General features: G+C 38.4%; 1 protein-coding gene across 3 annotated transcripts in view; it reads right to left on the bottom strand.

The window, feature by feature from the left end:
• Positions 1-2023: 2023 nt before the first annotated feature.
• Positions 2024-16255, bottom strand: part of sh3glb2b (SH3-domain GRB2-like endophilin B2b) — a 67794-nt gene continuing 53562 nt past the window's right edge. Inside the window, exon 9 of one of the 3 annotated variants that reach the window (XM_085413327.1) lies at positions 2024-3591. In XM_085413327.1, the coding sequence (XP_085269453.1) occupies positions 3484-3591 (108 nt within the window). In that variant the 3' untranslated portion in view covers positions 2024-3483. The remainder of the gene's footprint in view (positions 3592-16255) is intronic. The other 2 variants (XM_085413326.1, XM_085413325.1) reach the window with 2 other exon arrangements.

Here is a 16255-nt window from a genome sequence, read left to right as displayed (position 1 = left end):
TTCTGGGGATGAGGGTTGAGTGCGCTCCCTTACCTTCTCAAGGTAAGCTAGGTTAGCCTTCTTGTGTGAGCTTTTCAAGTGCACTTTAAGGTTTGTGGGATTTTTTTTCCCTTTAGAAATGTCCCTCATAATTTGTCTCTTTCCACTACAAGACAATTGCTTTATCCAAAACACAGTCATATTCAAAGTAATCCCAAATTGGACTCAGGCGCTTTCTCCCGACTTTTCCTGACATGATTCTGCGCGAGGACGGAGCAACACAGACGACTCGACTAACATACTGCCACCTGCAGGCATAATGAGACAGCAAGACAAAAATCTGGAAACTCAACTTCATTTTCACTCTTGACTATTGTATGACACGCACACATCAATGAAACTAAACACATTTTTGTTATGAATTCAGTTAATTTTAGTTAGTTTTGTGAACACTCATTACAGTTTTAGTTAGTTTTCCTTTTTTTGTTTTTATTTCTGTTAATGAAAATGTTTTTTCACTTCTAGTTTTCGTTATTTCGTTAGTTTTCGTTAACGATAATAACCTTGTGAGAGATCCTGAACAACCGAGCTCGGCACCCTGCCTGTGCACCTGAAGCCAGACACCCTTCTGAGGAAGCTTATTTCCGCTCCTTGTATGCATGAAACTCATTCTTTCAGCTAGTTCCTGAAGTTGACAGGTACAGATGAGGGTGGGAATGTAGATCAACAGGTACATTAACAGTTTCTGTCATATCAGACAGTGCACGCATGCATTTCAGTTTCCTGTTTGAAGCTCTCTGAATTTGATTGAATTCTCTCTCAAATACCTGACTGACAGATACCCAATGCTCTAGGAATAGCATATGCTTAGGTGTTACAGTCGCAGCCTACAGCACGAGTCAGTGAATGTTGTGAAATATTACACCTTTGTTTGCTTTGCTGTTTTTCTTTTAAATAACAATTCAAACTAGCAAATTACATACACACTTAGTATTTTAGATGTGTGCTTTGCTCAAATGTTTCTCCAGAACTGATGGAAAGAAGTTAGAGAAAGTGGAATATGCTAAGACTTCCAGCCTCTGTCTGCCTCTTGATAAAGAAAAAGGGAAGTCATTTGTTATATTTAAGACTCAGTAATCAAATGATACAACACTTAAATGTGGGTTCTCTCTCAGTATGTTTCCATTATATTCATGCAACCAACACACTGAGTACAGCTGTGCCACTAACACTTGAAGAAAACAAAGATGCGATCAGAGTGAAATCAGATGGATTCTACAGGAGAGCATTTATTTTATTAACTGACTTTGTTGCAGGTTTAAACAGAGCCTTAATATGATATTCAGCCCAAAATTCCTACACACCTCAGAAAATGCTCATAGCGTGGATGTAAAATGTTGCATCACATGATTAAATAAACTGAAGTAACAGAAGAAAAATAATGAGCTGGTTCTTATCGGGGTCTTGTTTTCTTTTTAGAAGGTGGAATCGCTGTCATGAAGTGCTGCATGACAAACATGAAAATGGGAACTTTTGAGCTTCCACGTGTGTGACACAGCTTTACGGCAAACTAGAAAGCCCTGCTGAGCAAATAGTAGATGATGTAATTCATCAAGCACGACAATATCCAGGAAAGCATCATTCTGCACCATTAAACCTTGTATTCTTAATAGGAAACCCGCTTTATTTGCTTAACTGTAAATTTAGTGGAAATTTGAGCTCCTGATTTTGTTTGTGAAGTTCTTTTTTTTCTTTCCCAGCATCAAGTAGGTGTAACAGTACCAGAGTGCAAGTACGGACACCTGCATTTACTGTAATCCAGCTTTATTTAAAGCAGAAGGGCCCGTAAAGACAAACTGACATGTTGGTCAATGTTGCCTCAGTGACTTAAGTTACCTTAAATGTTATTGCTGCAGGCTGCGGGCTAGCACTAAACTGGACACTGAATTAATTTTTTCTTTTTAACTGAAAAAAATTCAAACAAATATAGAAATGTGTGACTGTCCTTTATCTACATGCTTGAGAAGTTATAATTGGTTGTATAGTATTGTTTAGTACTTCCAGTCCACTCACACCTCATTAAAGTTACTGCACTTTTGTTTATACACACTCAAGATTTTCCAATATGTTTCAAATTAAAAGCCCTAATCTGTGGATTGAAATGCTTCATTTTCTACAAGGATTTTTATTGTGAAACAGCTGAAAGAAAATTGTGGAGAAAAAATGTAGTTAGAGCTGATAAAATGTGCAAAATTATGACTCACATTGTAATAATTATTGCATGGAATTTTTCTTTAATGGATCAAACAAGGCCTGGGTCTTTGAAGTTTTCACAGATGTCAGAGTATTTGCCAGAACTGTGTAAGATTCCACACAACAACAGACACGTTTGCGCAGTCAACAAACTGTGCGCTTCATTACACTCTGTGTACACATTACGAAATAAGAGGAAATCTAAGTAATAGGCCACATCAACATAACCTGACTCGTACAGTCACAGGTTTCTTTCTGATAATCATCAGTATTACTAGAAATGAGTCAAACAGGCAGTTTTGCATAAGTTTTTTCACACAGCCTCAGATCAGGAGATGGGAAGCCAGCTGCAGTTTGGTCTCTGCGTATAACAGAGGGGACCGTCACACTGATTTCTCTGGTCTCATAAAAATTAAAATACCGTAGCTGTGCAGGTATTTCCAGAATTAGGTTCAATCTCTTGAAATGGCAGGACACCTACAGAGATCATCATGAAAACCTCAAGACTCCCATCCACATGGTCGACATAAGCACACAAAACATTGGTGCCTACTAAAGAGGCTTTTGCTTTCATCTGAAATCGAAAGTTACCAGGACTGGCTTTTGATACTCAACAAATGCTGTGTGGAGATTAAAGCATTCACTAACTCCTTTGTACCATAACAAAGGAGCTACGAGAACATCTGGTGTAAATAAAATTTGTGTCATAATGAAGTGTAGGCTCATTTTAGTTTTTCAGCACTCCTTTTCTTTTCTATGTGCTCCTTCATAAAAGTCCAAATTTAAATGACTCAACTTTTTTCTTCTTTTTTGAGTTGAATAAACTGAAAAATGTAATAAAATAACTGTATCATTATTGCCATTCTGTAGAGTTAATTGTATCAAAAGACTGTCCAAGAACATCTGAGCTCTGGGGGAATTTATTAGCCTGGTAATTGGCACTAATTATCAGATACAGTCTATGGATAGAGCTTGCTAACTAAGTTCTCCACTATCTCACCTTGATAAATCTTTATATTATTTTATCCAGGTGGTTAGAAGATACCTGCACAGCATTTTCAAACAGTGCTGGGTTATTAGCATAGAAGTCAGTGCAGGGGTTCCCTCTGTGAGCTGAACCAATACACAAGGAGCACAAACTGGGGCCAACAGCAGGTCTACCCAGTCCACATGTGTGACGGTGGATAGAGGTTTTTGCAGGGGTGTGTGTGTGTGTGTGTGTGTGTGTGTGTGTGTGTGTTGCTTGGTCCATTAGCTCAGCAGTTCTAGGTAGGTGACGGGTACTTTGCCCTTTTCGTTTCCTCGTTCTCCGATCAGCCAGTCGGGGTCCATTCCTGGTACGGTGTAGACGGTAATGAGCTGAAGAGAGAGAGACAAAAATAAAAAACTAAAAACATACACACATACAGGTTACAGTGACCAATGTTACGTTAAGAGGAAAGAAAATAATAGCTAGTGACGTAGCATAACTGCAATCCCGTTGCTGCTCGTGCTCACGTTTTTCATGCCAGCCCATTATCAGGAATTTCCCTGACTTCATCTCTGTGTTATCATCTTTAAACACTTCCTCCAATTAGCACCTGTGCCAGCATTTCTAAAGGTCTGCTAAGGGAAACCCATGTGTGAACAAAAGGGGGCAAACTGAAAACAGCATTACATAATTATTGTACCATAACAAAGGAGGGCATCGATGCTTTTTCATACCTGCTGCTGGGCGTTTGGCTTTTTGTCAGACTCTGGGACCATGGTGATTTTTGTGAAGCCATTTTTCTCATTGTCAGGTTTTAAAAGTTGTGATTTTGATTTTTATGAAGGAGACGCTCTCATGACTCATCAAGTGACATCACTGAGAGGCCAGTCTGTGGCATGCAGTCTGCTGGATCGCTTGGAAACCTGGCTGAGTAGGTCCTAAAAAGTACCTGGTACCAGATACTACCACCTAATGAAAAACCCTTAAAAATTACCTACACCCAGCTAAACTGAGTAGGATGCCACTTTTATGTTTATGTGTGTTTTATTACCAAATTTTCCTAATTTGACTTTTTAAAAGTCTTACATTGAGAACAGCTCAGATGATTGCAGGTGTTCATAATTTTTTTGTGAGTTGCGTCTGTAGTCACTGAAAATCTCTTTCCTCTCCACAAGGTGTTATATGGAAGCTTGAATGTTTATGAGTTTATAGTTGAGTTAAACTCAAAGGAAATCTGACACAACCCACCGCAAGTCTAAAATATTACCCAACTGTGACCGAGGCCAGGGAAGTGCTAGAAAAGTACTTTAAATACATGAATCACACTTTTTGTTTTCCATACATGCTGATATTACAGATAATGTCTTGTAGCCTGTAAGAGAATATGCTGTCAAGTCTTCCCACACAAACATACAGTACAACATTGCATGAGAAGAGGAAGTGAGGCTGAACTTCTCCCTGGAAAATAAACTGGATGACAGGATTAACTTAACTCCCTGCAGATGTGCTGTTGTTACAGTTAACATCCAGCTGTTACTGATTCATTTGTCATGTGGGATGTCAATGTTGTTGTGGTGTTGTTTTGTGGTTTTATTCTTGTTTAGGGCGGCAGCTAGGCCAGACAAATGTTCTACATCCAGCAGTGTGAAGGTGGGGGCTGATGGTGACTACTAGTCCTCACCTGCTTTACTTGTAATGATCAAAGTGGACCTCTCCACTGTGTTTATGGGTCATTGTTACCAATCTGTGCCATTTAATGACATTAACCTTTAAGAAAAATACACTCGTCAAGTTCAGGATATTCTGCTTTGTCCAAATTCTCCACATGTGACGAGTGTCAAAATGTCGTGTCCATTACAGTCATTATACTCTATTAAAGTATTCTGAATGCAGTCACTTTCATAATTACATTTTCTATGTATGTATGGAAGGAGTCATTCAAGTTTTATATTGATTCTACTATTTGACATGACAGGTATACCAGTCCACTGACTGAATTGAATTATTCATGTCCATATTTAAAAGTGAGCTGCGAAACGTTTTAAATGGGGGTCCTCTGGATATTGAAAAATTGTTTTCACGTAAAATGTGTAAAAGACTGGGTAGAGAAGATTGCACTTCATTCTCGACTCCTTTACTGAGAAACAAAGACTTCGTTCCAGGAATGTCTCACAGTATTTTCGATAAGTGGCACAAAAATGGATTAAGGGTAATTGGCGATTTGTTTCAAAACAACACACTGATGAACTTTGAGCAATTGCAGTCAAATTTTAATATTCCTAGAGACGACGTTTTTGGCTTTCTCCAGGTTTGTAACTTTGTTCATTCTAAAATTCCAAAGTCTTCAGAAATAGTTATATATGATGATATTGAGACATTTCTTATTAGGCGAAAAGACAGAACTCATTTTATTTCAGCCTTTTATTCTCCCCTATATACTCTCAGTAGCAACACATTGAGCGCTATTCATAAATGGGAGAGAGATCTTAATAATCAATATGCCAAAGAGGAGTGGAAAGGAGCCATTAACATAGGTAGTTCCACTTTTACTTGCAACCGCTTGCGAGAAACTCAATACAAAATCATACATCGCCTTTATATAGCTCCTAATGTCTTGCATAAGATTGCACCTCATATTCACCCCTTCTGTAGCAAATGTCAAAAAGAAACTGTCACTTTTTTCATTATTTCTGGGAATGTAAATTAATCAAAAGATTTTGGAGCTCCATATGTCAAGAACTAAGTAATATTTTTAAGAATCGGCTCCAAAGGGACCCCGGATATTTTCTTCTTGGCCTATCCTCAAAAGGAGTAACACTAAATCACTTGCAGCGCAAATTATGTGACAAACTATTGCTGGTAGCTAGGAAATGTATTCTCATTAACTGGGTTAAGGATAAACCTCCCTCTGTGACTTTGTGGTACAGGGAATTATTAAAAGTTATTCCTCATGAAAGAACTGCTGCTATTTTAGGAGGAAATGAGGGTCTCTTTCTCAATGTTTGGTCCCCTTTGCTTTTTTATTTGCCAACTGATTTGTCCCAACTGTTGAGGGGGTTGGTTGCTTTTTATTTTTTCTGCCTGTCCCATTTGGTTCTTTAGCTGTCAGAATTGTTGTCTGAAGACCAACAAGGATACCCAATGGATTTACTTTGCCAAATGGATCATCACGGCCTTGCCGTATTGGTCCATTTGATAGACCTTTGTTGTTATTATTTATTTTATTATATTTTCAGTTGTTACAGATGGGACAGACATGACTGAGGGATAGGAAAGGGAGAAAGAAAGATGAAGGAAAAGAAAAACAGAAGGGAAGAGGGACAGTGAGAAAGGGCACTTAAAAAGAGAAAGAAGAGGGAAAAAGAAAAAAAAAATCTCCTGGATCACCTGTTGAGAGAAAAAGAAGAGAAAACAAGCAAAAAAACAAAAAAACAAAACAAAAAAAAAACAGAGCAACATACTAAACACAACATTATATAAGGTCGTACATTAATGCCCTGTAAGGTAACTAAAATAGTGTCATTTAATGTAAATGGTCTGGGGAGCCATATTAAAAGAAGTAAAATTATGTCAAAAATAAAAAGAGAACAAATAGAAGTCGCCTTTATACAGGAATCTCACTTATCGAAGCTCGAACATGATAAATTAAAGAAATGGAAATTTAATCAGTATTCCTCTTCCTGCCCTCAGAGCTCTAAAAGGGGTGTGGTAATTCTAATCTCTAGTAGGTTCAATTTTGAATGCATCCAAGAAATCAGTGATAAGGAGGGGAGGTTTGTGTTAGTCAAAGGGTACCTGGAGGGTATACTGATTACTCTTATAAATGTATATGCTCCCCCAGGATCAGAGATAAAACTTTTCAAAAAGGTTTTTGAATTGATTGTTGGAGAAGCACAAGGTACTCTGATTTTGGGAGGAGATTGGAATGTTCGCTTCAACCCGTCCTTGGACTCATCAAACCCACACGCCCCGGGATTGAATAAAATAACCAAAAACATCAAATTAATCTTAAAGGATGTAGGGCTCATAGATGTATGGAGAGAACTAAACCCCAACAAGAAGGACTATACCTTTTTTTCTCACCCTCATTCATTTTATTCTAGACTGGATTATTTTTTTATGTACCAAAAAGACTTTAACAGGATGATCAATTGCAGGATAGGAGTGATGGATTTATCGGACCATGCCCCACTGTACCTGGAAGTAGTGCTTGGATACGAAAGAAGAGTTACATCCTGGAGATTAAATACAAGTATTCTAAGCACGATGAAAGAACAAATTAGTCAAGATATAATAGATTATATAGCGGAAAATAATAATGAAGAAGTTTCCCCGAGTATTCTATGGGATGCCCTAAAAGCAGTGATAAGAGGAAAACTCATAGGTTACAGCGCTAACTTAAAAAAGAAGAGAAATGAGCATTTAAGAAAACTCCAGACACAACTACAATATCTTGAAGATGCCCATAAAATAACCGCAGTTACAAATTTACAATTAGAAATACAAAAGAAGAAAAACGAAATCGATGAAATTTTTTCAAGTGAAATACAAAAAAATATGGTTTTTTTTAAAACAAAGATACTATGAGGTAGGAGGCAAATCTGCTAAATTACTGGCCTATAAATTAAAAAAACAACAATTAGAAAATACAATATATAAAATAAAGGACCCTCAAACAAATAACATTGTCTATAAACTTGAAGATATTCAGTCAACCTTCCTAAAAATTCTACAAAGAACTATATACACAACCTAGAGTGGACACTAAAGGTATGATATCTTTTTTAGATTCATTCGACTTACCAAAGTTGAATGAAAAACAGAATATAACCCTAATCGAGGACATATCTGAATTTGAAATTAAAAAAGCTATTACAAAATTGAAACCGAATAAATCCCCAGGCCCAGATGGATTCCCATCAGACTGGTATAAAGAAATGAAAGAGGTACTGATTCCTTTGATGAGAACATCATTCAACTATATTTTAAAGACGGGAGTAATTCCCCCATCTTGGAATGAGGCTTCTATTTCTATAATAGCTAAAGAAGGAAAGGACAGGCTTGACTGTGGAAACTACCGCCCCATTAGTGTTCTTAACCAGGACTTTAAGATATTTACATACATTCTTGCCAAAAGAATTGAAAATATTCTTGTTCAGATAATTAGTTTGGATCAGACTGGTTTTATTAAGCAGAGACAAACGCAAGATAATATTCGCCGAACACTACATGTTATTGATTATGTTAGGAAAAATAAAATTCAGATGGTCCTTATGAGTTTAGATGCAGAAAAGGCCTTCGATCGGGTTAATTGGGAATTTTTATACAAAGTCATGGGTAAATTCGGATTCCATCAATCGTTTATCAGGATTATACAAGCATTATATAAATCACCAAGGGCAAGAATCAAAGTTAATGGGGTGCTTTCGAATGTTTTTAACCTACAGAGAGGGACACGTCAGGGTTGTCCTCTAAGCCCCTCACTCTTTGCTCTCTTCATAGAGGCCCTGAGTCAAAGTGTAATACAAAGCAATACTATTACTGGAGTCAAGATCATGGGTCGAGAGCATAAGATTTCCTTGTTTGCTGACGATATTTTGATTTATTTCACAAATCCAAACACTACTTTCCCCAAGCTATTGTCACTTCTGGAGATCTTTAGTTCAATATCAGGTTATAAACTAAATATATCGAAGACTCAGATATTAACTTTTAACTATTATGAATTTAAGGCTAAAGCCAATTTGAAATGGGAGACGGAGCAGATGAAGTATCTTGGAGTAAATATTACTAAAGATCTATCTAAGATATACAATGCAAACTTTAATCCTTTAAATTATAAAATAAATGAGGATATTAAAAGATGGAATTTATTACCATTTTTAAATTTTGAATCATGTATAGATACAGTTAAAATGAATATCTTGCCTAGGATGCTCTACCTGTTCCAAACACTCCCTGTAGAAATAACTGACAAACAATTTCGGGAATCGGACAAAATAATCTCTAGGTTTATATGGCAGGGGAAAAAACCACGGATTAAGTACCAAACTATTCAGTTGGCTAAAGACAAAGGAGGGTTGGGGTTCCCATGTTTGAAAGACTATTATATTTCTGCTCAATTGAGGACATTAGTGTGTTGGTGTAATGTAGATTATCAAGCGAGATGGAAAGAACTAGAACTAGAAACAGTGACCTTAAAAGATTCACCAATTCAGGCAATTCTAGGGGATGTGACACTTATTAAAAAACAAATTCATCAAGGAAACCAATGGATTAACCTACCTTTAAAACTCTGGTTACAATTTCTTAATAAGAATGATTGGATTGAAGAGGTTAGGATTTTAAGATGGTGCGCTTTTGACAGTGATTTTTTACACAAAAAAGAGCCAGTACTTTAAACTGGATGCCTAAAACTGCATTTTTCAATCTTAACATGAGGTTGGTTGATAAGCTCCTACACTGACAGACTCACTGAGTCTTTTAGCTTTAATCCTGTGAAAACACCGGCCCCCTACCCCCTGGAGTTTTTAACCCTTTGACATAATCACCCTTTTCTGTCATCTTTTTGGACATTTTAGACTTGTATCATAGATCTACACCATAAATATGCCAAACCAAAAACCCTTTCATAATTAAAGCTGCAACTTGGCGTGCAACTCGCTACAAACACATCGGGCTCATGCAACCCACAGTCCCACACTTTCCTTTGTTACCCACAGCCTGTCACAAAAACAAGTAAAAGTCTTCCATTTCTTTATTTGAAACCATGAAAATGCCAAATAAACACAGTTACAGAGATTAAAAAATGTTTAATCAACACCTATCAGCTAAAAACCTGGCATCTCTCAGCATGGTGTGCAGGGTGTCCTTGAAAAGATTTTGAGGAAACTGGAAAGCATTCGAAGCCCTTTATACAACATATCTCATTCGCACATTCACAGATGCAGTTTTTTCTACGATTAAGTGCTTTCTTTTTAGCATTCACACTCGGCTGGATTCACCGGAGAGTAACTTGAGGTTAGTATCCTGTCCAGAGATAAAAATAAATAAATAAATGAATTTAAAAAATTCAATTTTCTGATTACTACATGACCTGCCCTATGTCCTGAGCTACATAGAGGATTCTGAGGATCATAGATCAGAGGAAAATAAGTTAACTGGCAGCCATAAAAAAAAAGCTATGTACAGCAGATGAACAGTATCTGAAAGCCATGTCCTTAAGAAACAGGAAAAATCCAGCAAAGACCTGAATCAGGACTGGAGAGGCACATCTGGACTTTCAGCTGATCCATCCATCATCCTCTTATCTGTTACCTTATCAGGGTTTGGGTTGGAGGGGCAGTAGTTTAAGCAGGCCAGTGCTTCCAGCAAATCATTCCCAATCATTAAAGGATACATAGAATCAAAGCAAAGCTATGTATATACATGTTTGAATGGAAAACAAACACAGTAACTGCATGTCCTTCCCATTTTCCACAGATATGAGTGGTGGCAATGCAAAAGCATAAACTGAGTTTCAGTCTTCACTCTGTCATTTCCTTCCCATAATAATGACCTCGTCACAAACCCAACACTTAGTGGTTCAAAAGTTTTTTATCTTCCCATACTCACTCTGCGGCTTCTCTAGACCACCACACGTCTGAATACTGAACAAAGCGCAGCAAATGCTTGGAAAACTATGAGGCTGTTTGCAGCATACAAAATGATTCAACACGGGAGCTGAAGCTTTGTTGGTGCTATCCAACTGTTCCACTTTCAGCTTCAGAGGATGCATGTGTGTCTCCAAAAGCGAGACAGTCGGGTGTCTTCCACAGTTGCATGAAATATTTACAAAATTTTTCCAGACCCATGCTCAGAAGATCTAGATTAAGAAGCTCGGTCTCTGATTCTAATCATCTACAATCGTAGAGTCATGTTCTCTTGGCTCCTTGTGTCACATAAATCAAGTCAATACAGAGCAGACATGCTCTCCCAGAGTAATGACGGGTTATCCGTCATTACTCTGCGAGACAAGTTCCTCTGTGAGGTAATCCAAGATCGTACAGGATAGAAGGGTCAAAGTGCCAATGTCTATCCCGGGAGGGCAGATTCCTGACGTTGCAATGAATGAAAACCGCTTCCTTTATCCGTGTCTCGTGGTCCTCCAGCTGCTTTCCTTGCACTTGTAAAAGCAGAGAGACCGGTCCGAGTTTATCTTCAATGACTCTAGTGAGGTTCACAGTTACTTCCCGGATCACCTCGTGGACCGCTGGTTCCGATCTAATATCCAACTCTGCGTCGGCTCCCATGCTAGTCTCCTCATTAGCTTCTCTGCTCTGTAGGTTGGGGCCCTCCGTGGTGTCAGACATTACAACTTTCCTTTGCGGCATGTAGTCAGACTGTTTCAAAAAGTAGTTGCTGATGCTCATCCCAGACTTACAAATAGTTAATATCCATGTTGTAGCTTTAAATGCGGGTTATCAGTGTAAAATCAGCGAACTTGTGTGCTAGCACTCTCTGCTACAACCATACTTCAAGCCACCATCTTGAAAAACCCAGAAAAGCTGCATTTAATCACATATATATTTTTCATTTCATCATTCTTTCTCATCGAGACACGAGGTCTCATTTCTAAGAGTGACCGGTTTTAAATATCCATACAAAACTGCAGCATGTTAAAACATACTACAGTCAATTCTACAGTATTCCTAAGTACTCAATGAGTTGTTGCTGTGGTCACTGAAAATCTCTCTTCCTGCCCACCAAAGGTTAAGTGTAAGTTTGGCAAACAGAGGTCGAGATTATGAGCTTATGTGCTGCATCCTGCTTGTGGTCAAGCACCCACACGAGTGTAGTAATACTGAGGAAAGACTGTGGTTTAGAAAAAGCCCTGAGGAAGTTTACACATCCTGCAGCTGCTCAAACAGATCATCCAAATATAAAAATATTGCATGGAAACTGTCCACTTGGACAAGTTCCTAAAACACGCTTGGCACACAACCAGAGTGAAATCAGACGGCTTCAGCAGGAAAACATTTATTGTATTGCAACCGAGCAGCCCAAAGCAGGGAGTCATTCCAAGAAGAATCAGTTTGTGCCTTCCACTCCCAACACTTATAAAAATCTGCTGTGATTTGTATTCCTCAGCCAGGTACTCTGTGGAGGGTGGAAACAAGTGTCAGGTTTAATTTGTGACACAAGGACAGCAGCAAGAGTGAAAGAGAGGTTTAAAGATGGCAGTGAGACCTGCTGTCATGGTTTGGAGACGGTGACACTGAAACATTCTTCTTCTTCCTCACTGGCAGAACTCAGGTGGTGAGGGTGGGCAGGTGCTTCTCCAACAGCATCACCATCAACACAGGAGCACCTCAGGGATGTGTCCTCTCGCCACTGCTCTACTCCCTCTACACTTCAGACTGTGTGGCCACCCATGGCTCCAACACCATTGTGAAGTTTGCTGACGACACAGTGGTGTTGGGTGCCATCTCCAACAACGATGAGACGGCCTACATGGATGAAGTGAAGAATCTGGCATCGTGGTGCCAGGACAACCACCTCCAGCTGAACGTCGGCAAGACCAAGGAGCTGGTGGTGGACTTCAGAAGGGGTCAGCACAGAGACTACAAGCCCATCATCATCAATGGAGCTCCAGTGGAGAGGGTGCAGTCCTTCAAGTATCTTGGTGTCCACATCTCCTCAGACCTGACATGGGCTGCCCACATTCAGGTCCAGACCAAAAAGGCTAGGCAGCGCCTGTATCACCTACGACAACTGAGGAAGTTCAGGGTCTCTCCAAAGATCCTCAGGATTTTCTATACAGGCGCTGTGGAGAGCATCCTCACACAGAACATGACATCGTGGTTTGGGAACAGCTGTGTGAAGGACCAAAAAGCTCTCCAGAGAGTGATCCGTACAGCAGAACGCTGCTGCAGGATTGCTCTCGCCCCGCTTCAGGACACCTACACCAGGAGATGCCGGACTAGAGCAGCGCAGATACTGAAGGACCCGTCTCATCCTGGCAACAAACTGTTCCAACTTCTGCAATCTGGTAGAAGGTTCCGCATCTTCCGGGCAAGGACAGAGAGACTCAAGAGGAGCTTCTATCCCCAAGCCATCCGTGCCCTAAACACACACACCCGCCCTCTCACATCATCTATAATTGACTGAGACAGGACTCTTCCAGACACTAAACCAAGGCACAATGTACATTTCAAATTCCTTTAATTTTAAATATGTTTATATTGTCTATCCTGTAAAATAGTCAGATGTCTATTCATATTAATGTACAGAATTCACCTGCTTGCTGCTACTACTGCACATTCACCCAATGTATATACTAATATACACATATATATACATACATATATACATATACACATATATACATATATATATATATATATATATATATATATATACACATACATATATATACACATATATATACACATACACATACACATATATATATATATATACATACACATATATATATATATATATATATATACATACACATATATATATATATATATATATATACATACACATATATATATATATATATATACATACACATACATATATATATATATATATACATACACATACATATATATATATATATATACATACACATACATATATATATATATATATACATACACATACATATATATATATATATATACATACACATACATATATATATATATATATACACATACACATATATATATATATATATATATATATATATATATATATATATATATATATATACATACACATACATATATATATATATATATATATATATATATATATATATATATATATATATATATATATATATATATATATATATGTTCTTCCTCTACAGCCCCCCCCCCCAATTTTTGCACATGTCGAGAAGCGTGTCAGGCTACATTTCACTGTATGTTATACTTGTATAACTATGCATGTGACAAATAAAGAAACTTGAATCCCTTGAACCCTTGAACGTAGACAGGAGGCCAAGCTGGAGGTGTTCTGATGTTCATTTGGAGTGAGCGGGACAGATGTGACTGCATGGAAGTTGTTCAGCTGTTTGAGTTGTGGCCTGTAAGTTGAATACACCCTCAGGTCTTCCATGCATTGGCACGTACACCTGAGTATAAACACTTAAATGCAGCGGGGCAGCAGTCAAAGCAGTGTGTTAGGCTACGTCCACACGTACATGGGTATTTTTGTAAATGGACATTTTCTGTTTTCACTTTTTTTTAAAAACCCGTCCACACATGCAGTTTTGAAAAAATATCTCTGTCCACATGTAAACACAAAAAACAAAGTCAAGAACATGCCAAAGCAACAGGTGGTGACATAATCCTAGTCATGTTGGCCAATCAGAAGTCAAGGAGCCTGCGATGAAAAGAGTAAAAAAGATGGCACATAGAAGCAGTCTTTCTAAATGGAGAGACAGTAACTGCGTGTGTATATGTAAGTGTGTAAAAACTGCAAATAAGATTAACAGCAACAGTATTTTGTCTCTATCCGCCACTGTAGAAATTCCTCTCATGTAAACAATAACGTGGGGCACAGCGTGACGTCAAAAAAGGCACACACCTTTGACGTTGCGTGACTAGTTCTACATTTTCCTCGACCACACAAACACAAAAACTGAGTTTTTTAAAATCTCCATTTTCAGTGATCCAAAACGCCGCTTACGTGTGGGCGAAAAGCCCAAAAGCATAGAAAAAGCTGCATTTTTCAAAAATACCCCACCCGATCTGTGGGTGTGTGACACCTCTCACAGTAAGTATCTGTGTATTTTCTAATATATGTGTTGCTGGTGCTGTATGTTTATTGATGACTAATGCCATTATAGGAGGTTATGGTGTGTTGCTACAGCTTAAATCTTTCCCAAGGCATCAACTTAGGCATTAGTGCCAGTGATCAGTTACAATATCCAGTACTGTGGGCTCACAGACACACAAGGTCACGAAAAACTAAAGAGAAAACCACAAATGAAAAGGTCACAGCTCTCACTGATCTAGCCACTGCGCTTTGATGCGTTTACTGCTGTTCTCCAGACTTAAATGTCACTCAGCTTGTCCTGTTGTGGAAAAGATCTTAGCTCTTTGGACAAACTTGGCTCCAAACCCTGAACTGAATGAGCGGTTGAGTGGTTGACTAACGGGGTTTTTTTATAAAGATTTATTTATTGCCTTTCCATCAACAAAAAAAATTTGAGTGTAATAGTAATGTATGTGCATCGTAAATGAATAATGTTAGGAGGACACATAGATACAGGCATAGCAAACCAAAATAACCCCCCCCCCCCCCCCCCAAACGAAATAAAAAAAAAAAAACAAAGAAAACAGAAAAAACAAAACAAAAACAAAAGGTTAACAGATAGTGCTCCAGAGAAAAAAAACAAACAGGTATAACATAGTGAGACATTAGGTTTAAGTGCATTGTTCCAGGGGTTCGGGCTGAAGTTTAGTCCAAGGGTGTCAAGTTAGTTAGAGAGGCATCCAAATTAGTGGTTGCAATGATAAGCTGCGTCCTCTTCAGTTCCAGTCCATTTAATTTCACATCCCTTCTCCTGTCCTTCTATTTAGCAGTCCAGCACTCGCAGGGTCCCCAGGTTCTCTTTAACAGCTGCAGCACTACTTCTCCCATACAGGTTAAATGGATAGAATCATTTCTGTTCACTATCGATCATTTCCTCACTTTCCAAAAATAACAAAAAATTTCCCCACATTTTTTTAAAGGAAGCATGTTTACCCTTTATCATAGACGTAAGTTTCTCCAAAGCAAGGGATTTTGACAATGTCAATAACCAAGTTCTCGAGTGTGGTCTACTAGTGGATCTCCATGATTTGGCTATGCTGTATTTCGCCTGTAACAGGCAGAAGATTGTGGTTTTTTGGTTAACTTTGCTCAGCTGGATTTCAGCGGGGAAAATTCCTAGGATGCATAGTTTAGGACATAGATTCCATTTGACACTTGTAATATGTGCAATTACTTCTAAAACTTCTTTACAAAACTTTTGGATTTCTGAGCATTCCCACAGGCAGTGCATCAGTG

This window comes from Rhamphochromis longiceps, linkage group LG7 (assembly GCF_057381845.1).
Source record: "Rhamphochromis longiceps isolate RC_006_pf linkage group LG7, R_longiceps_female_GT1.1, whole genome shotgun sequence".
Taxonomy (NCBI): Eukaryota; Metazoa; Chordata; class Actinopteri; order Cichliformes; family Cichlidae; genus Rhamphochromis; species Rhamphochromis longiceps.
The sequence above is the reverse complement of the archived record's forward strand: the minus strand, read 5'-3'. Positions and strand labels throughout refer to the sequence as shown.